General features: G+C 36.6%; 1 protein-coding gene across 1 annotated transcript; it reads right to left on the bottom strand.

The window, feature by feature from the left end:
* Positions 1-19,443: 19,443 nt before the first annotated feature.
* On the bottom strand, positions 19,444-20,163 carry LOC149189645 (potassium channel KOR2-like). The gene has a single exon (XM_089410295.1). It carries the CDS (start codon positions 20,161-20,163, stop codon positions 19,444-19,446), a length of 720 nt encoding a protein of 239 aa, XP_089266421.1.
* Positions 20,164-23,465: the final 3,302 nt, after the last annotated feature.

The raw sequence follows: 23,465 nt of genomic DNA, 5'->3' as shown, positions 1-23,465 counted from the left end.
CATTTCTCATAGCATATACATTATTCATCCCATGGAAGAGGATAATATCAATGTGAACATTCATCATCAAATCAACAAACTCTACTAGAGGAATATGTCAATATCTTTGTAGAACCAATGGGTTTTCCTCTATAGTTATTTATTCAACATACTATCAACCTTGTGCTCGGATCATCTTCTATGATTACATGAAAGAGTTTCCTAGGAGGCCTCAACTATTATTGTAATTGTGAAGTCATTCCATACTTCTCTAAGATAGCTTAGTCATCATACCACTTTTTCAATTTAAAAACACTTTTATGGATAAAAACAAAAAACACTATTTTTCATTACTTTAAACTAATATTGTGAACCAAACCAACATTCGTGATATCATATTTGCAACAACATTTTGAAATTGAGAGTGAGACATCCCAACATACTATCAAAGCAACTAAGTTGGAATAAGGAAACTACCTTGTTTCTTTCCATTTAGAATGTCTCTTCAATGGAAATTGAATTATTATATTTGTGATATGGAATTTTACTCCTCAGTGCAAGCCCTCAAACATTGATTGTGGTATTTGTTAGGCTAGGAAACAAAGTTGCATACATGTCACCACTTCCTTATTTGTATTAATTCCCTATTTAAGATCCAATAATAAAGCAATCTAAATAATTTTAATTTTAAATTTTGAATTGAAAGTTAATGAAAATTTAACTCCAATCTAAATTCCAATAATTAAATAATATTTGTATTTTAAGATCCAATACTCAAACAATATAAATAATTTTAATTTTAAATTTTGAATTTAAAGTTAATGAAATTTAACACCAATCTAAATTCAAATAATTAAATAATATTTGTACTTTTACTCTTGTATTGAGATTTATTAAAACCCAATCACTGGTAATCTGATTTTATGTAGCATTGTTTCCTTACTCAAAATATTTCGAGGGCCTCAGTGTATGCAACATTGTATCTATGATGTCTGATGTCCTAACTCTCTTAAATTTATTCTAATAAAGCGTATTCATGTTTACACCATTCATCAATGAAAAAAGTTGAATTTGTGTATCCATTTTTTCACCGCTCGATCATTTAAAAAGTTGAATTTATTTATACTTTTTATTTTGAAATTAAAAAATAACCATTCAAAATGTGATCATTAAGATCCATGAATACATGGTGAAATTCATTGGGAAATTTGTTTGTCTTGTAACAATGTCAATTGATGACTCCACTGTCACCAAGGGGTTGCTTTATGAAATCTCTTAAGCACGGGTAGGCAACGAGTCCACGCATCTACTTCACGTTTCTGCTTTTGCTATGTAATACCAGTGACTTACTGATATTACAGTACCATCTCACACCAAAGATTGATAATGTATGTGTGCATCGATTCCTCATACAATCTATGAGATGGCTTTAACTATGTGTGCACACTAGGTTGACAAAATAATTTTCTAAACAGTGGGTTAAATGAATTAGCAATTAGATTGATTTAATTTCTACTACTATAACTTTCTAGGTGTTTATATATGTCATTTTTGTAGGAAGAGAATCAAAGAGATTCGAACCTCAAACGTTTTCTCATATATGTTCACTTCATTTTCACAGCTATTACTAATTGAAATACCTCTTTCCAACTAACATTATGATTTGATTTTAACCAAATTTAAAAAAAAATAAAAATAAAAAAAATATCTGTAAAAAAAAATAATATAATATTCTTATTGGTTATCATCTCAGACTATTTTTCCCAAAAATAGAGTACATATGTAATTTAGTTGGATTTCCTACAGTATAAAGTGATCGTTACAGTGAATCAAATCTAATTTTATTCGAACAACTAGAGCTTTCACATAATATATTCTTAACAACAGCTCTTGTTGTGTTATTTGGACTAAAACAAAATGCAGGGCGCAAGATTTCATCAAACCCAACTAAATAAATATAGTATCATACTAGGAGAATTTATACAAACATCATTTCCCTGTAATAAGACCAACCGACTTTAACCTTTCCCAAAATACGTTGTCTGCGATTTTCTCCATAACCCACCTCCTAGTGTGGAGGTAAATTGAAAATTGCAGTGTGCTTCTTTCAAACTTCGTTGCTACTCACTTATTTCCTAGCATGGATGTTGATCCTTCAACCCTAGTTTTAGTTCCACTCACATGAGGCCACTTGCCACTTAAGGAGATGGGTATCTTAGCTCACAATGTGAATCAAGTCCTAGATCTAGCAAGCTTTAGATTGATCACAACTACAACATGATTGTTGAAGAAAGACAAAAATATTTTTCTTGAGAACTAGAAAAACCAATCACAATGACCATTAAATGAAATATAGTGTCAAACACCATGAACAACCATATAGCCATTGCTTTGAAAAGATCATCTTTCTTAGCTTCCATTGAAAGAAACATCGAACACTTATGGATAGGATCAAGGAACTAGAGAGGACCCTTCGCAATGTACAACAAGAAAATTAGAGGCGTCATAAAGATAATCAAGATTTGTTAACGTCAATTTACAAAAATGATGATTTCCAAGCATCAAAATTAAAAGAAAACATATTATTAGTAGATTTGATAAAGAAACTATACAAGGAACTAGTCACACTTCAAAAGGCAGCTTCCATGCTTACGACCATTCAAAATTCCCTAAAAAAAGGTGTGTTACTAAAAAAAACCCTAATAGTTGTGGACATAATGTATGGGTGGAACACGAAACATCTAAATGCTCCAGTAAAATTACCAAGAAGAGATTACATGGGTAAAGAACGAGATAAGGAAAGAGTAAAATTAACCATCCAAGCCCAAGAGAAGCTAGGGATGGATGTAACTAGAACTCTAAATATTTATCAACAACTTCATAACATGATGGATGTTTTGATCAAATCCCACAAAATAGTTCCCATTGGAGCAGGTGGAGAAATAAGACCAGAATAATATATTGATTGGGACACATAAGAAATGATAACAAACACGAGATTTCCATCACTCAAAAGGGACATGAATCTTACCAAGGAGGCTATCAAACAACACGTGGTGGAACCAACAAAGGTGCTCTCCACATTTATTCCACTTAGAATAGTCTAGAATGAAAATAATAGTGCCTAGTTCTTTCGAGTGTGAGATCACATATGAAAGGCTGATATCAAACACATTCTTGTCCATAACTTGTAATTAAAAGGAATGGTATGCTTACCTAACACAAGAATTAGAAGTCCAAGCCCTTTCCTCAACAACCCTTGAATTAATCCCATAAAGGATGTTTACTTTATTAGTTTAGTTTTACATGTAATTATGTAAAGAAAATAGAATTAGAAATAAAGCGAAATAGAAATTAGACATGAGGTTAGATGAAATGTCATGGAAGGTGAAAGGTCACCCCATTTTGTATAAATATACCCTCTATGGTAGAGAAAGGGACTTTTGGCTTTTGTGACTCTTGGAGCACTTGAAAGGGAAAGTTTTCAAACTTCTTTGAGGATCAAGTTCTAGTTTTTCATTCCCACTATTGGGTTTCATGGAGATATTGTATGATTGTGTATGGAATATTTCGGCGATAATATTTAGAAGTCTCTAGGGCCATGACAAGCATTTCTTTCACATGTTATTGAACATTGTAAGACTACTCTTGATGGGTGTTTGACGATATGCGATTTTTGTTCACTTGTTGAAGGCTAATGAACTATTTTGTTAACGTAGACTTAAATTTTTGGAATTGTTTATTAATATTATATGCTTACATGCTAGTTATTAATTACAAAATAGTACTTTACAAGTAATAGCTAGAACACTTTGATTGTAATGTATCTTAGTCAAAGTTTCTATCATTATTTTTCTGAGGTGCATGTTTATTTTATAAATATGCTGCAATGTTCTTTGCATCATTCATTTAAAATGCTTCCACAAAATTATTCTTACTTGTATCTCATCAGTAATTTTATTAGAATTTCCATTTCCTTGTTTAATTCATCCAAAATCTAATCTTGACCAAATACGAGATGGTAGTTTGGCCAACATTTTTGAATGAGAATCTCATTGTTGGCATTATGGCTAAAGTGTTGTCCTTGATGGCAACCCATACAGGTGATAGATCACAGTACTTCAGGACAGTAGCAGAGATTGATGATCAGCTCTCAAATATTGAAGAAAATAAGGGGTACGCAGATACACCTTACAGAAGGTGCGTACACGCAGGCATGTCTTAGATAAGATGCGTACATACACGCAGGTATCCCGTGTAAGAGGTGCGTACCCCCAGTTCACTTACTTCAAGGCAGAGAAGCGCGCTCACGTGGGGTTTCTTATGTTTGACCCGTGGTATTTAGCCCGCCGTTCTTGATTCTATGGTTTTGGCCCGTGGTATTGTTTTATATTATTATTATTATTATTGAGCCCCATGTTTTGGTTATCTATGGTATTGATCCATGATTTTAGGAAGAGCTTGCCTATATAAAGCAAAGGAGATCATTTGGCTAGACACTTGTGAAAATGAGAAGATCTTAAGAGAAGCTAGATCTGAAATTCTTGTAATCGGTTTGTGAGAGAGAGTTGAATCAATATCAAGGAGAAACATGAGAATTACAAGTTGGATCTACTAATGGGTTGATATCTCCTCGGCGCATGTTCAGATCTGTAGATCTGACAGTCTGGGTTATTCTTGAAGTCTTGAAATTATCTATACCCGCAGGCACGCAAGTACAATGAAAGAAAAGTGCGAAGATACGCAGGCGCAGAAGTGCTTCAGGTGTGCAGATACGCAGGACCAGAAGCGCTGCAGTGCAGAGGTGCGCAGGCAGTTCATTGGACACAGAGCACAGGTACGCAGGAAGTCTGTGAGGCACAGTGTGTGGGTACGCAAGAACGCAGTTGGGAACAGTGCGTACTTATACGCAGGTGTTATATGGGTGAAGCTGCGTACTTCTCATGAAATCTACTTAGCTGTCAATGTTTATCATTGCTATGTTCTGCGTTTTGAAGTGATGTCTGGTTTCTGGTATTAAGTTCTGATAACAGCAGTGTTTGATTAAATGTTTATACATTGATGGACGAATGGATCAGGTTCTTATTGACTCATTTTATGTGATCTGATGGACTAGATCTAATTGATGACTCACTTGTATATTTATTGATCTAGTGCTTGGGTATTTCAGAAGGTTATTTGATTATGAGCTTCAATATTGTTGGGCCCAGTATGAAAATTGGATGAAATGTGGCCTTTCAGATTATGTGTTGTGCTTCAGTGTATCCAATCTAAAAATTGATGAAACGTGGTACCTGGAGGAGAGAAGATTGTAGGTCGGCACCTACGTACTAGTATCTAAGCTAGTACAAGAGCTAAAGGAAATCTTTGGAGCATTGTAGCAGGTAGTAGCCTGCGTACTAGTAAATGGATCGGCTAGTACAAGAGCAAAGGGGGTTGTAGCTCCCGTACTGGTATAAGACTGCCCCAGTACAAATATTATAAAAGGATTTTCTTATTTAGAAGAAGATTGAGATGACTTGCAGCAGGTGGTTTTCTCCCACATTGGGTTTCCACCTTATATCATGGTGTTCATGTGTGTGCCTTATGTGTGATGATCTATTCTATGTTACTGCATCTGTTAACTGATAATATGGTTGATAATGTTCTAATGCACTCATTGAAGATCAATTAACTTAATCATAAGAAGTTGTGGAAGTAGCATATATGAATCTGATTATGGAAATGAAAAAGTTTTATTAATGTGATAATACTGATTCACCCCCCCCCCTCTCAGTATTATTTCCAACAATTGGTATCAGAGCAGGTCCTTTGGTAAAAGCTTGATCGCTTGAAGGAGATCTGTGGAACAATGGGAAAGAAGCTTAAGAAGAAAGCTCATAAGAAGAAGAAGTCATCTCAGAAGAACTATGACAGTGGGAGAATCGATTGGGGATTAGGTATAAGAAGCTCTTCAGATTTAGAATCAGATTCAGAATCATTATCAGGTATGAATATATTATCCTCTGATGTTCCAGCTATCTTTCCTTTTGGAAGAGATGAAAGTGATAACGAAACTACTGAATTTTCTCTTATGGGTGAACAAGAAAGATATCAAATAGAGGCATAATTTAAAAGGATGACAGACAAAATTAGAGATCAACAAGATCTATTGAAAAAAAGGGAATGTGACTTCAAAGAAGAAGCTACCAAACTAAAGGCCCAACTAGAAGAAGGAAACAAGGTAAGAAAGCTACTCAAGGACAAGGAAGACCAATGTAAAAAATTGCAGCATGAAGTGACATCATTAAGAAAAGAAGTGAACGAAAAAATCACAACCATCAAGAAACTCAAAGATAGATCCAGCTACTATGAAAATCTTGAAGCTACAATCCTCTCACTAAAAGGAGATCTTGAAGAATCAAAGAAGGAGAATACAGATCTACTCCAAGCTATTGCAAAAGAAGAAAATGAAGTCACCAGCTTAAAATCTCAACTAGAATGTGCCTTCCAAGTTCGTCAAATGCAACAGGATCTGAATGAAGAACAAGAAAAGGAGATTCTCAAACTAAGGGAACAAATGGAAGAAGGAAGGAAAGCTGAAGAAGATTTGAAAAAGCAGTCTCTTGAAAAGGAAGAATAGCTTCAGGTTGAGGTAAATATCTTGAAAGGTAAATTAGAAGAAAAGGATAAGCTTTTACGATTTCAAGATAGTTCTAAAGTCTTCGATGATATTCTTAGTAGTCAAAGGTCTCCTGCTATAAAGAATGGTCTTGGTTTCCATGAATCTGTTGAAGGTGAATCTAGTTCACAAGGTGAGGCAAGGAACTCTAAAGAGAAATCTAAAGTGATCAACAAAGAAATGAAAGGTCAATCTCATCATCAACCAAGGAAAAAGATTCCTCAAAGAAAATCCTTTACTCCTCCTATGAATAATGTTGAATGTTATGCAGCTAGATGTAGAAGAAGAAGGGTTCAAGACCATTATGTAGAAAGATCATCACATTCAAGGTACTTTAATGGATATTGCTTTGCTTGCAATATGTATGGTCATAAAGTTGCTGACTGTTACAGGAGGAATATGAAACATGTAAGATGTTATGAATGTAACAAGCTTGGACATATAGCAAAGAAATGCAGGAACAAAGCATGGACATCACACCAAAAGGAGAAAACATCATCACGCTTGAAGATATGGAGGAAAAAGGAAGTACAGTCAGAAAAAGGCAGCACAGCACAACATACAAACATACCAAAATCAGAGGGAGCTGAAAGTACAAAACTTTAGTGTCCTGAATCTCATATGCAAACTCCATAAAGGAAAGTCGCGTATATACGCGAGTTGGATACTGCACAATCGCGTATATGATTGTTTGAAGAAAGGCAATAAGGAAAGTGAAGTTGGAAGTATGATCTCTCGAGCACAAGATCAGATCTGAGCATCTAACTATCTGTGGCACACTGGGGAACTGCCAATTCGGCCCTAATCAGAGGTACGCAGGTGATTAACGGTGCAAGTGAGTGGGTACGCAGAGAAAAAAAAGGAGCAGTGCGTGGGTACGCAGAGCAGAAGAAGGCGCAGTGCGTGGGTACGTAGCGCGACAAAGGTTCAGGTGCGTAGGCACAGTGAAAGTACGCGGCGTCTCAGAAGCCGAAGGTGCGTAGGTACGCAACGCGATAGCATCTGTGGGTGCATGGATATAGTAGCAGTACGCGGCACGATAGCATCTGTGGGTGCGTACCTACAGTAACAGTACGCGGCGTGATTGAAGAGTACGCAGTGCTGTAGAAGGCTCTCTGCGGGTATACGCAGGGGAGCAGAAGGTGAAGTGCGGAGCCACGCAGGCCAGATAAAGAAAAATTGTGTATCTGTCTTAAGGCATTTATTGTCTGACTTTTCTTGTTGATAAGATCTGGCAGATGGCACCAGTTTAGGGAGAGCATGTGTTTTAATGCATTGTTGGCATTATGGGTAATAGTCCTTCGTGATGATGCTTATATAGATAAATGATTCATCTTGATATGAGTTGTTCACATGGTTCTTTGATCAGATTTGTGGTTGATTCTCTAATGGTGCTTGCATGGTAACTTTCATGACGATAAGGAGAAGCACTTAGCTTGAATTCATATCTACTTGATGATGAGTCACTCATATGCTGCTGTTGACATATGCATAAAGATCATTACAGTTATGATGCATGATTTCTTTCATTCTTGGCATATATGGATGAGGATTGTTGGCTGGATACATGTATGATTATTCAAAGTTACATTGTTGGAGACATGATGATGATGAGTTCTTACCCATATGATGATAGGTTGTTTCGTACATATGTGATTGATATTCCCAATTGATGATACTTGGTCCATGCAGATCTGGATGGCTATGGTGTTTCTCACATATGATAGAATGATTCTGTACATACAGAATTCAATTCAAAAGGATGAGTTGATACGGACATACCTTGATGATTCATGCACTAATACAAGTTGCTGGTGATAGATGCTATGGAACAGATCATTCAGTGTCATTGCTGATGTTTATCATGATTTTATTTAGGTGTTTGGTCTTTGTTATAAATGTCATATATATCATTCGATGTAAAGGTCATAATAGTGTGTCTCTATCTATTGTAGTCATTTGATGAAATATTTCAATCATATCAAGGTCATGTAACGGCCTATGTTGGTTTCCCCACTATGCATGGGATGAAGATGTAATGTATTTAGTTCCTGATGTATCCCCACTTGGTTGGATGATGGATGTATGTATTGATTCTTTTGGTGATAGGAAGGACATTTATGATATATAGAGTCATGTTCTTCTTGTAGAACATCTTTTTGCAGACCTTGCTTACAGTCAGGGGGAGCTTGAGCATGAACAACACTATATAGAAGAGTAGACATTTCAGCTTGTTCTCAGAAAGAGCATTATCAGATTGATGCACCATGGCATATAAAAAGGGGGAGCTCATTCAGAGACTTCAGCAGATCTAGTTTATAGTCTAGGGGAGCATGTTCTTAGGGGGAGCATAACCCTTTGCCCTTGATGTCAAAGGGGGAGAGTGATTTGGTGTTGTTGCCATCAAGTCCAAAGGGGGAGATTGTTGGCATTATGATGCATGTGTTGTACTTGATGGCAACCCTCTCATAGAAGATCATGTCACCTGTATACATTTAGACGAATCCACAGAAGAGATGGATGTAGGACAGTTCAAAGGGATCAGATGACAGTTCAAGTCCAAAGGGGGAGATTGTTGGCATTATGGCTAAAGTGTTGTCCTTGATGGCAACCCATACAGGTGATATATCATAGTACTTCAGGATAGTAGCAGAGATTGATGATCAGCTGTCAAATATTGAAGAAAATAAGGGGTACGCAGGTACACCTTACAAAAGGTGCGTACACGCAGGCATGTCTTAGATAAGATGTGTACATACACGCAGGTATCCCGTGTAAGAGGTGTGTATCCCAAGTTCACTTACTTCAAGGCAGAGAAGCGCGCTCACGTGGGGTTTCTTATGTTTGGCCCGTGGTATTTAGCCCGCCGTTCTTGATTCTATGGTTTTGGCCCGTGGTATTGTTTTATATTATTATTATTATTATTGAGCCCCATGTTTTGGCTATCTATGGTATTGATCCATGATTTTAGGAAGAGCTTGCCTATATAAAGCAAAGGAGATCATTTGGCTAGACACTTGTGAAAATGAGAAGATCTTAAGAGAAGCTAGATCTGAAATTCTTGTAATCGGTTTGTGAGAGAGAGTTGAATCAATATCAAGGAGAAACATGAGAATTACAAGTCGGATCTACTAATGGGTTGATATCTCCTCGGCGCATGTTCAGATCTGTAGATCTGACAGTATGGGTTATTCTTGAAGTCTTGAAATTATCTATACCCGCAGGCACGCAAGTACAGTGAAAGAAAAGTGCGGAGATACACAGGCGCAGAAGTGCTTCAGGTGCGCAGATACGCAGGCCCAGAAGCCCTGTAGATGCGGAGGTGCACAGGCAGTTCATTGGACACAGAGCGCAGGTACGCAGGAAGTCTGTGAGGCACAGTGCGTGGGTACGCAGGAACGCAATTGGGAACAGTGCGTACTTATACGCAGGTGTTATATGGGTGAAGCTGCGTACTTCTCATGAAATCTACTTAGCTGTCCATGTTTATCATTGCTATGTTCTGGGTTTTGAAGTGATGTCTGGTTTCTGGTATTAAGTTCTGATAACAACAGTGTTTGATTAAATGTTTATACATTGATGGATGAATGGATTAGGTTCTTATTGACTCATTTTATGTGATCTGATGGACTAGATCTGATTGATGACTCACTTGTATATGTATTGATCTAGTGCTTGGGTATTTCAGAAGGTTATTTGATTATGAGCTTCAATATTGTTGGGCCCTGTATGAAAATTGGATGAAATGTGGCCTTTCAGATTATGTATTGTGCTTCAGTGTATCCAATCTGAAAATTGATGAAACGTGGTACCTGGAGGAGAGAAGATTGTAGGTCAGCACCTACGTACTAGTATCTAAGCTAGTACAAGAGCTAAAGGAAATATTTGGAGCATTGTAGCAGGTAGTAGCCTGCATACTAGTAAATGGATCGGCTAGTACAAGAGCAAAGGGGTTGTAGCTCCCGTACTGGTATAAGACTACCCCAGTACAAATATTGTAAAAGGATTTTCTTATTAAGAATAAGATTGAGATGACTTGCAGCAGGTGGTTTTCTCCCGCATTGGGTTTCCATCTTATATCATGGTGTTCATGTGTGTGCCTTATGTGCGATGATCTATTCTATGTTACTGCATCTGTTAACTGATAATATGGTTGATAATGTTCTAATGCACTCATTGAAGATCAATTAACTTAATCATAAGAAGCTGTGGAAGTAGCATATATGAATCTGATTATGGAAATGAAAAAGTTTTATTAATGTGATAATACTGATTCACCCCCCCCCTCTCAGTATTATTTCCAACAATTGGTATCAGAGCAGGTCCTTTGGTAAAAGCTTGATCGCTTGTAGGAGATCCGTGGAACAAAGGGAAAGAAGCTTAAGAAGAAAGCTCATAAGAAGAAGAAGTCATCTCAGAAGAACTATGACAGTGGGAGAATCGATTAGGGATTAGGTATAAGAAGCTCTTCAGATTCAAAATCAGATTCAGAATCATTATCAGGTATGAATATATTATCCTCTGATGTTCCAGCTATCTTTGCTTTTGGAAGAGATGAAAGTGATAGGGAAACTACTGAATTTGCTCTTATGGGTGAACAAGAAAGATATCAAATAGAGGCAGAATTTAAAAGGCTGACAGACAAAATTAGAGATCAACAAGATCTATTGAACAAAAGGGAATGTGATTTCAAAGAAGAAGCTACCAAACTAAAGGCCCAACTAGAAGAAGGAAACAAGGTAAGAAAGCTACTCAAGGACAAGGAAGACCAATGTCAAAAATTGTAGCATGAAGTGACATCATTAAGAAAAGAAGTCAACGAAAGAAGCATAACCATCAAGAAACTGAAAGATAGATCTAGCTACTATGAAAATCTTGAAGCTACAATCCTCTCACTAAAAGGAGATCTTGAAGAATCAAAGAAGCAGAATACAGATCTACTCCAAGCTATTGCAAAACAAGAAAACGAAGTCACCAACTTAAAATCTCAACTAGAATGTGCCTTCCGAGTTCGTCAAATGCAGCAGGATCTGAATGAAGAACAAGAAAAGGAGATTCTCAAACTAAGGGAACAAATGGAAGAGGGAAGGAAAGCTAAAGAAGATTTGAAAAAGCAGTCTCTTGAAAAGGAAGAACAGCTTCAGGTTGAGGTAAATATCTTGAAAGGTAAATTAGAAGAAAAGGATAAGCTTGTACGATTTCAAGATAGTTCTAAAGTCTTGGATGATATTCTTAGTAGTCAAAGGTCTCCTGCTATAAAGACTGGTCTTGGTTTCCATGAATCTCTTGAAGGTGAATCTAGTTCACAAGGTGAGGCAAGGAACTCTAAAGAGAAATCTAAAGTGATCAACAAAGAAATGAAAGGTCAATCTCATCATCAACCAAGGAAAGAGATTCCTCAAAGAAAATCCTTTACTCCTCCTATGAATAATGTTGAATGTTATGCAGCTAGATGTAGAAGAAGAAGGGTTCAAGACCATTATGCAGAAAGATCATCACATTCAAGGTACTTTAATGGATATTTCTTTGCTTGCAATATGTATGGTCATAAAGCTGTTGACTGTTACAGGAGGAATATGAAACATGTAAGATGTTATGCATGTAACAAGCTTGGACATATAGCAAAGAAATGCAGGAACAAAGCACGGACATCACACAAAAAAGAGAAAACATCATCACGCTTGAAGATATGGAGGAAAAAGGAAGTACAGTCAGAAAAAGGCAGCACAACACAACATACAGACATACCAAAATCAGAGGGAGCTAAAAGTACAAAACTTCAGTGTCCTGAATCTCATATGCAAACTCCATAAAGGAAAGTCGCGTATATACGCGAGTTGGATACTGCACAATCGCGTATATGATTGTTTGAAGAAAGGAAGTAAGGAAAGTGAAGTTGGAAGTATGATCTCTCGAGCACAAGATCAGATCTGAGCATCTGACTATCTGTGGCACACTGGGGAACTGCCAATTCGGCCCTAATCAGAGGTACGCAGGTGATTAACGGTGCAAGTGAGTGGGTACGCAGAGCAGAAAAAGGAGCAGTGCGTGGGTACGTAGAGCAAAAGAAGGCGCAGTGCGTGGGTACGCAGCGCGACAAAGGTTCAGGTGTGTAGGCACAGTGAAAGTACGCGGCGTTTCAGAAGCCGAAGGTGCGTAGGTACGTAGCGCGATAGCATCTGTGGGTGAGTGGCTACAGTAGCAGTACGCGGCGCGATAGCATCTGTGGGTGCATACCTACAGTAACAGTACGCGGCGTGATTGAAGAAACAGTGCGTGGGTACGTGGTGCTGCAGAAGGCTCTCTGCGGGTATAAGCAGGGGAGCAGAAGGTGAAGTGCGGAGCCACGCAGGCCAGATAAAGAAAAATTGCGTATCTGTCTTAAGGCATTTATTTCTTGACTTTTCTTGTTGATAAGATCTGACAGATGACACCAGTTTAGGGAGAGCATATGTTTTAATGCATTGTTGGCATTATGGGTAATAGTCCTTGGTGATGATGCTTATATAGATAAATGATTCATCTTACTATGAGTTGTTCACATGGTTCTTTGATCAGATTTGTGGTTGATTCTCTAATGGTGCTTGCATGGTAACTTTCATGAGGATAAGGAGAAGCACTTAGCTTGAATTCATATCTACTTGATGATGAGTCACTCATATGCTGCTGTTGACATATGCATAAAGATAATTACAGTTATCATGCATGATTCCTTTCATTCTTGGCATATATGGATGAGGATTGTTGGCTGGATACATGGATGATTATTCAAAGTTACATTGTTGGAGACATGATGATGATGAGTTCTTACCTATATGATGATAGGTTGTTTCGTACATATGTGATTGATATTCCCAATTGATGATACTTGGTCCATGCAGATTTGGATGGCTATGGTGTTTCTCACATATGATAGAATGATTCTGTACATACAGAATTTAGTTCAAAAGGATTAGTTGATACGAACATACCTTGATGATTCATGCACTAATACAAGTTGCTGGTGATAGATGCTATGGAACAGATCATTCAGTGTCATTGCTGATGTTTATCATGATCTTATTTAGGTGTTTGGTCTTTGTTATAAATGTCATATATATCATTCGATGTAAAGGTCATAATAGTGTGTCTCTATCTATTGTAGTCATTTGATGAAATATTTCAGTCATATCAAGGTCATGTAATGGCCTATGTTGGTTTCCCCACTATCCCTGGGATGAAGATGTAATGTATTTAGTTCCTGATGTATCCCCACTTGGTTGGATGATGGATGTATGTATTGAGTCTTTTGGTGATAGGAAGGACATTTATGATATATAGAGTCATGTTCTTCTTGTAGAACATCTTTTTGGAGACCTTGCTTACAGTTAGGGGGAGCTTGAGCATGAACAACACTATATAGCAGAGCAGACATTTCAGCTTGTTCTCAGAAAGAGCATTATCAGATTGATGCACCATGGCATATACAAAGGGGGAGCTCATTCAGAGACTTCAGCAGATCTAGTTTATAGTCAAGGGGAGCATGTTCTTAGGGGGAGCATAACCCTTTGCCCTTGATGTCAAAGGGGGAGAGTGATTTGGTGTTGTTGCCATCAAGTCCAAAGGGGGAGATTGTTGGCATTATGATGCATGTGTTGTACTTGATGGAAACCCTCTCATAGAAGATCATCTCACTTGTATACATTCAGATGAATCCACAGAAGAGATGGATGTAGGACAGTTCAAAGGGATCAGATGACAGTTCACAAGTAAGCTTTGCCATCATGTCCAAAGGGGGAGATTGTTGGCATTATGGCTAAAGTGTTGTCCTTGATGGCAACCCATACAGGTGATAGATCACAGTACTTCAAGACAGTAGCAGAGATTGATGATCAGCTCTCAAATATTGAAGAAAATAAGGGGTACGCAGGTACACCTTACAGAAGGTGCGTACACGCAGGCATGTCTTAGATAAGATGCGTACATACACGCAGGTATCCCGTGTAAGAGGTGCGTACCCCCAGTTCACTTACTTCAAGGCAGAGAAGCGCGCTCATGTGGGGTTTCTTATGTTTGGCCCGTGGTATTTAGCCCGCCGTTCTTGATTCTATGGTTTTGGCCCGTGGTATTGTTTTATATTATTATTATTATTATTGAGCCCCATGTTTTGGTTATCTATGGTATTGATCCATGATTTTAGGAAGAGCTTGCCTATATAAAGCAAAGGAGATCATTTGGCTAGACACTTGTGAAAATGAGAAGATCTTAATAGAAGCTAGATCTGAAATTCTTGTAATCGGTTTGTGAGAGAGAGTTGAATCAATATCAAGGAGAAACATGAGAATTACATGTCAGATCTACTAATGGGTTGATATCTCCTCGGCGCATGTTCAGATCTGTAGATCTGACAGTCTGGGTTATTCTTGAAGTCTTGAAATTATCTATACCCGCAGGCACGCAAGTACACTGAAAGAAAAGTGCGGAGATACGCAGGCGCAAAAGTGCTTCAGGTGCGCAGATACGCAGGCCCAGAAGCGCTGCAAATGTGGAGGTGCGCAGGCAGTTCATTGGACACAGAGCACAGGTACGCAAGAAGTCTATGAGGCACAGTGCGTGGATACGCAGGAACGCAGTTGGGAACAGTGCGTACTTATACGCAGGTGTTATATGGGTGAAGCTGCGTACTTCTCATGAAATCTACTTAGTTGTCCATGTTTATCATTGCTATGTTCTGGGTTTTGAAGTGATGTCTGGTTTCTGGTATTAAGTTCTGATAATAGCAGTGTTTGATTAAATGTTTATACATTGATGGATGAATGGATCAGGTTCTTATTGACTCATTTTATGTGATCTAATGGACTAGATCTGATTGATGACTCAATTGTATATGTAATGATCTAGTGCTTGGGTATTTCAGAAGGTTAATTGATTATGAGCTTCAATATTGTTGGGCCCAGTATGAAAATTGGATGAAATGTGGCCTTTCAGATTATGTGTTGTGCTTCAGTGTATCCAATCTGAAAATTGATGAAACGTGGTACCTGGAGGAGAGAAGATTGTAGGTCAGCACCTACGTACTAGTATCTAAGCTAGTACAAGAGCTAAAGGAAATCTTTGGAGCATTGTAGCAGGTAGTAGCCTGCATACTAGTAAATGGATCGGCTAGTACAAGAGCAAAGGGGGTTGTAGCTCCCGTACTGGTATAATACTACCCCAGTACAAATATTGTAAAAGGATTTTCTTATTAAGAAGAAGATTGAGATGACTTGCAGCAGGTGGTTTTCTCCCGCATTGGGTTTCCACCTTATATCATGGTGTTCATGTGTGTGCCTTATGTGCGATGATCTATTCTATGTTACTGCATCTGTTAACTGATAATATGGTTGATAATGTTCTAATACACTCATTGAAGATCAATTAAATTAATCATAAGAAGTTGTGGAAGTAGCATATATGAATCTGATTATGGAAATGAAAAAGTTTTATTAATGTGATAATACTGATTCACCCCCCCTCTCAGTATTATTTCCAACACTCATCCCAAATGGTGTGAGGTCTAATTGGGACCTCATACTTGAGAGATTCCATTAGGCTATAACAATGTAATTTCACACTGTAAATGGGGTGGAAATGCTTTTGAGATAAGTATCCCCCCCTTCCTTGACTTGCATCCAACGTTTAATGTGGACCTCCTTCAACCATACTTTACACCATTGTTGGAAACATATAAAATTGCAAAGCAAATGACACTAATAGAGCTCAACCCAAATTGCATTGAAAAGACAACAATTGATCAAATCGTTGACACATGGATTCCAATAGAGGATCCAACCAGTTGGGTTTTCAAACCAAGCCAGATCTTGCACCAAGGAAAGTGGGTCATTGGGGGCTAAATTTAGCATAATTTTCCCCATGTAATGGAGGGACTCAACACAATGGAGATAATTTCTTCTTAAGGGGTGAGGATTGATCCTAGTGGATATCGGTGGCCACCCACCTAATCCACTGGCTCACAACATAGTTTTTTATTTTGGCATTTTTCTATAGCTTTTTGTGTCTTGAACTTTTGGAGTCATTTTGAGACCCTAAATGATGCTTTTTGGTGAAACATGCACTCAGTGGTGTGCTTAATGTAGTAAACAATTGCACTTCCTAGTCAAGCCCTTTGAAGCAGCTACCCAACACCCCAATTATCGATCATATGTCCAACTTACCAACTCAGAAAGTTGACGTTCCAACTTACCTTATTGGGCCCCACAAGTATTTTGGTGCTTCATCGATTAGGGTTAGGGTTTTTGGATGTTTAGGGGTTTTTTCATTGCCTATTTATGTAAAAGGACCTTGGACCCTCATTGTAAGATAATTTGGGAAGGCACGTAACTATCACATATATTCTCAGAGATAAGCTACCACCGTTCAATCTAGTTTGTTTTCATTATGTATTTATATAGTTTCAACACTTTCCATTTATTAATAAAAGTCAAGTTTCATTATATCTCTATATTTTTATTACAAATCTATATTTTATTTTATTCCCTTGATAAATCTGAATCAATAATAGGATGTTAATTTATAATAATATTTGGGACTCTTGCTTTGGGTATGATCCATATAAGTCCTTGGTTGATTTATATCCCCGGGACCAATAACATAGATCTTTATTATAGACTTATCAAAGGTTCAACCCAACAAAATCCATTTTGGCATTTCACAAGGAAAACCATTTATGCTAGGGCATAGTTGCACACATCTCGATCACTCAATATTGTTCCAGTACTTTCAACATTGGAACCTTTCATGAAAACATTGACTATGATGTCACTCAAATTGATTACGCACAACTAATTTTCGACTACCCCTACCTGAAAGCTAATAAATCCTAATATCATGCTCATTTGAATTGATACACTAATTTTGATGGGAGTTGCTATCAACTCATTTCTTGTATGGTTCCCCTACCTCTTTGTAGTGTCCACATTCCCCTAGTCAACAAGGTAGCTTCCAACATTTCTCATAGCATCTACATCATTCATCCCATGGAAGAGGATAACATCAATGTGAACTTTCATATCAAACCAACAACCTCTACTAGAGGAATATGTCAATATCTTTGTAGAACCAATGGATTTTACCCTATGGTTATTTATTCAACATATGATCAACCTTGTGCTCGGATCATCTTCTATGATTACATGAAAGAGTTTCCTAGGAGGCCTCAACTATTATTGTAATTTTGAATTCATTTCATACTTCTCTAAGATAGCTTAGTCATCGTACCACTTTTTCAATTTAAAAACACTTGTATAGATAAAAACAACAAATACTATTTTTCATTACTTTAAACTAATATTGTTCACCAAACTAACATTCAAGACGTGATATTAGCAACAACCCTTTGAAATTGAGAGTGACAGATCCCAACATACCATCACATCAACTATGTTGAACTAAGGCAACTACCTTGTTTCCTGCAATTTAGAATGTCTCTTTAATGTCAAATTGAATTATGGTAATTGTGATATAAAATTTTACTCCTTAGTGCAAGCCCTCAAACATTGACTGTGATATTTGTTTGGATAGAAAACAATGTTACATGCACGTTACCACTTCCTAATTTGTATTAATTCCCAATTTAAAATCCAATAATAAAATCATCTAAATAATTTTGATTTTAATTTTAAATTTTGGATTAAAAGTTGATGAAAATTTAACTCCAATCTAAATTAGAATAATTAAAGAATATTTGTATTTTTAAGCTTGGGTTGAGAGTTATTAAAACCCAATAGATTTTAATTCCAATAATTAAAGAATATTTGTATTTTTAAGCTTGGATTGAGAGTAATTAAAACCCAATAAATAGTAATTTGATTTTATGTAGTTTTGTTTCCTTACTGGAAATTTTTCGAGGTTAATGAATGCAACAATGTATCTATAATGTTTGAAGTCCTAACCCTCATAAATTAAATGAATAAATAATATCAACACTTTTTAAATGTGACATTGAAATATTTGAAAAAAAAACTAAAAAAATCATAACTGTTTATATGTGGATTGCAAATTTATTACATTAATTTTTATTTAGTTATTAATATTGCAAATTTATTGCATAAATTTTTAGTTAGTTAGTAATTAATATTAGTAAAGCGTATTTACAACTTCGGCGGTCGCGAGTTCGATCCAGACGCACTCCTTTAATGGGATATTACAAATAACCCACGTGTAAATTCACCAATATTTCACAGGAAGTTAGGGTTTCATCTAGAAATCAGTTGTCATTGTGAATAGCCTTATAATCCACAAATCAAATGAAGAAAATAAAAAACAGGTTATACTATAAACTGTGTCAAAATTAAGAATTAATTCTTCCTGGAATTGAAAGCTTAAATAAACAAATAAGGCTTCCCAATTGACGACTTCGGCGGCCGTGGGTTCGCCCCAGACGCACTCCTTTAACGAATAAGCACAGGTTCCCAATTGACAGGCTCCCAATTGAGGACCTCATTGAATCCAACACACTGTAGTAAACATTTTATTCATTCAAACCATACAGTGCACTTAAACTATGAAGGTGAAGTTGCAAATGTGTATTGAGTTGCAATTTGATTAATGAGCAGCCTGGTTCCAATCCAAAAGAAAATCAAGAAACCACATAAAAAGAAAAACAAAGAGACCACATATAAACAAAAATAAGGAAAATATTATATGCAAAGTCCTGGGTACCTTTCTATATTTTTGTTCTGAATAAACATTTTATCCAAATACAATCAAGTAGACAATACATTTCCATCTTGATGAATTTTTTGTACTTTATAAGCTCAGTGAAATTACATCCGTCTGTGTATCTTTATCTGTACTTGGTTGCTACTCTCGCCAATATGAAAAATATAAAGATTTTGATTGTTCTCAATTAAGTCTACATGCAAAATTTGTTCTTCATCTTCTGTTAAAACCGTGGTACCAACAGAACCAAAGTGCTTTGGTATTTTTCGAAGCAAGCCTTCAATTGTCCAAGGAACCCACATGACAAGGCCATCTCTTCTACTCTCTATGGGAGTCCGTGGTTGAAAAGGAAACACTCTGCATATTTTGGGCTCATATATCTCTCTTCCTGAATCTTTGAAAGAAGAGCCATTTTCTTGATTGTTAACTCTCAAGGCTAATTTAGCTTCTTCTTTTCCAAAAAGGAGACTGAACTCGGATTCTAGCAGTTTACTTCTCAAATCGGTATCCTTTCCCTCAAGCAGATTAGTGAAGATCTGCATTCCATCCTTGAAATAAATTTGTGTGATGTTTACAAAAGTCTGTTTATCTAGTGTAAGCAGTTTGCAGTGATGATGGACACAAACATTATATTTCTCAACTATGTTACCCAACATAGCCATCTCACCTAATATACTATAGGGCTCAATTTGTGCAGTGGTCTCCTCATACCCATCCTCTCCAATTACGGTTTCCACAGACCCACGAGAAACAATGTAGAGCTGATATACTACACTTCCTCGTTCAATTACCACCTCCCCAGCAAAAAAGAACTCTTCTTTCATTCTCGTCGCAATCCCACTTAAAAATTATTGGCTGCAATTATTGAAGAGAGTAATGTTTGCAATTTCTGAAGTACGTAAAGACTACAATTTTAGCCCTCATAAAAACGGGAATATCATCTAACACTTTGGGTTCATAATAGCTACTCTCATAGCCGAACCTAACAAGACCTTTGATTTCATCCTTTATATGCTTCGCCACTTTATGTCTTTTCATATATTTAATCAGATTAGTCATTTTATCGCTAAATCTTTCTCTCCTGGATCCCTTAACAATGTGCGCAGTCAAGTTACCGATCACATAGGCCCCGACAATCATACTAAAAGAGATATATATAATTACAAATATCATTTCCCTGCGATTCACTGCATGCACATCTCCATATCCTACGGTGGACATGGTAGTTATTGTAAAATACAGAGAGGTTACATATAATTTTGATAGGCTTATCTCCCTAAAATGAGTATAATGGTAATCTCCCAAACTTAAATTTCCAACCCATGTAGACCCTTCATTTTCCTCTGGAATAGTTGTGGCCAGATAATAAAATATGCAAGCAGTGATATGTGTGCAATACAACTGCACAGAGATAAGTTTCAGAATCCTTGTGAACAGATAGTTTATACAGATATTTTTTTCTATTTTCTTGAAAAATTCCATCAATTTTTGTGCTCGATACAACCGGATCCACAATAGATACCTCACCTCTTCTTTTCTGCGTAATTTTTTGTAAATAATATCCCATGGCAAGCAACAAAGAACATCCAGAACTAAACTCATTTTTACATAACGAACAATAATTTTCTGGCAATCATACACCATCTTGTACGTATCTGAATCTCTGTAGGAAAGAAAGCACTGAAAAGGGATGTCTATCCAGAAAGCTATTTGTGCCAATATGTCCAGCTCCAACAGATGCTTGGGCAGGCTGCGGAAAAAACCAAATTGCAAGGGAGTAAAACAGAAAGAATAAAATGTTGAAACCAGAATAACCCACGACCAACATCTATGCACTAAACCATCCCGTTCTATTAAACATCTGTTCGTAGAGCTATTAAAAAAACTCAGTCTGCTTTCGTGACTTCAGCCTCCACTCTCCTGACGTCGGTGGGTGCGGGTTCGATCCAGACCCACTCCTCTAACAATAGAGCACAACCTCCCAATTGACGACCTCATTGAGATTTTGGATAACAACACTGCGGGATGAATATGTCAAAACCGATATCAATTTAACTAGACCTGTGTGGTGTTTCATCCAATATTGGCGAAAACTAATAAGCGACCAACTACCATCACGCACTCCCCGTACCCGCCATACGCTTTACATTAACAGACTCCTTACAGCACACTAATTCTATAAATGATTCTATTAGCTACCATGATGATCTTGTCGGGCCAGGCTGAATGAAACTGGCCAACCCTACTACTCTTTTCGCCACATCGGCACGAAACCGCCCTCCACTCCTCGCAATCGGTGGCAAGGACAACGAGGGTTTCCAGGCGACGCCGCACCTCTATCCCACATCTCTTTTCCTCTAACTGCCTTAGTGGGCTGGTGTAGTTGAGTTGTTGGGCTTGTATCTGGGCAACCCTTGTCCTGATTGCAGGTTATCAGAACCTGCTTACATGGTTGTTCTGGCCCAACTCTCCATTTCCGTTTGCTTAACGAACATTGATGGAGATATGCATTAATTATTAAAAAAAACTATGTGAACCGGATGATGCATACATGGAGCATACAACCACCCCAGTTTTCTGATGACCATTAACATAAATATTTTTAAAGCATCTGATGATGACCATCACATGGTCATCCATGGACCATTCGTCATGAATTTTCTTTTTAAGACTCAGTACGGCGCACTTGAAAATGTGAAATTTAAATTTTGAATTTTGAACTCTACCCAGCCACGCCCGTGAATACCCAAAAGACCTTGATACCGTTCGTTTTGGATTGTTTCTTCAATTTTATTTTAAAATCTTGTGAGATTTTTTACAATGGTAATTGTGAGTTTTGTAACTTCCATAATCTTAATCTTTTAATATTTTAGGGATTTTGGAGGGATGTAATTTATTTAAAACTGCGAATACCCAAAAGACCTTGAGACCGTCCGTTTTGGAGTGTTTCTTCAATTTTATTTTAAAATCTGGTGAGATTTTTTACAATGGTAATTGTGAGTTTTGTAACTTGCATAATCTTAATCTTTTAATATTTTAGGGATTTTGGAGGGATATAATTTATTTATATGTTGTAAAATACATTTTAAAGGGTGCAAACTAATTATTCTGAAAAACAATTCATTACTAAGTTTTAATTAAAAAGTAAAAAGATATAATGGTGAACGGTTTTTTTTTTTTATTTTCATATATTTTTATATAAAATTTATTTAAAATTTTGTATAATTTAACTATTTGAAATAATATTGATATGATTAATGATACATATTCAAAAATATGCAAAAGAATTTTCTTTTTAAGACCCAGTCCCACGCGCCCGACAATGTGAAATTTAAATTTTGAATTTTGAACTGTACCTAACCACGCCCCCAAATACCCAAAAGACCTTGAGACCGTCCATTTTGCAGTGTTTCTTCAACTTTATTTTAAAATCTGGTGAGATTTTTTACAATAGTAATTGTGAGTTTTGTAACTTGCATAATCTTAATCTTTTAATCTTTTAGGGATTTTGGAGGGAGATAATTTATTTATAACTTTTAAAATGCATGTTAAGAGGAAAAAACTAATTATTTTAAAAAGCAATTCATTACTAATTTTTAATTAAAAAATAAAAAGATATAATGGTGAACAGTTTTTTTTGTTATTTTCATATATTTTTATATAAATTTTATTTAAAATTTTGTATAATTTAACTATTTGAAATAATATTGATATGATTAATGATGTGTATTCAAAAAGATATGATTAATGATGTGTATTAAAAAATATGCAAATTAGTTCGACAAGTCATCTCTATGTATATATTCTCATCCTCGACAACCCCTAAAGCCATTATGGGAAAAATAAGAAACATACAAATATGCTTATTTTAGGGGAGCTAAATAACAATAAAAATGTGTCCTTGTCACTTCAGAAAAATTATGTTATCCTAACCACCTCGATGGTTTGGGAGTGAGAGACCCTAAAATCCTCAATTAATCACTAGGAGCCCAAACATGGTGGTGGTGGTTTAAAACCCCATCAGCTTTATGGAGTAATGTATGGAAGCAAAAATACATGGATAGAACAAATGATAGTTTGATAATTTGGATAGGGTGTGGAATTAAGGGATTTCATCTCTAGAATT

The sequence above is a fragment of the Pinus tabuliformis genome, chromosome 3_1 (genome assembly GCF_031772625.1).
Source record: "Pinus tabuliformis cultivar Carrire ecotype Pingquan chromosome 3_1, CPIR1, whole genome shotgun sequence".
Lineage (NCBI taxonomy): Eukaryota > Viridiplantae > Streptophyta > Pinopsida > Pinales > Pinaceae > Pinus > Pinus tabuliformis.
This window is presented reverse-complemented; position numbering and strand designations above follow the sequence as displayed.

What these genes read in the sequence shown, in the direction of transcription:
- LOC149189645 (XM_089410295.1), bottom strand. Translation starts at nt 20,163, where the DNA reads ATGAAAGAAGAGTTCTTTTTTGCTGGGGAGGTGGTAATTGAACGAGGA.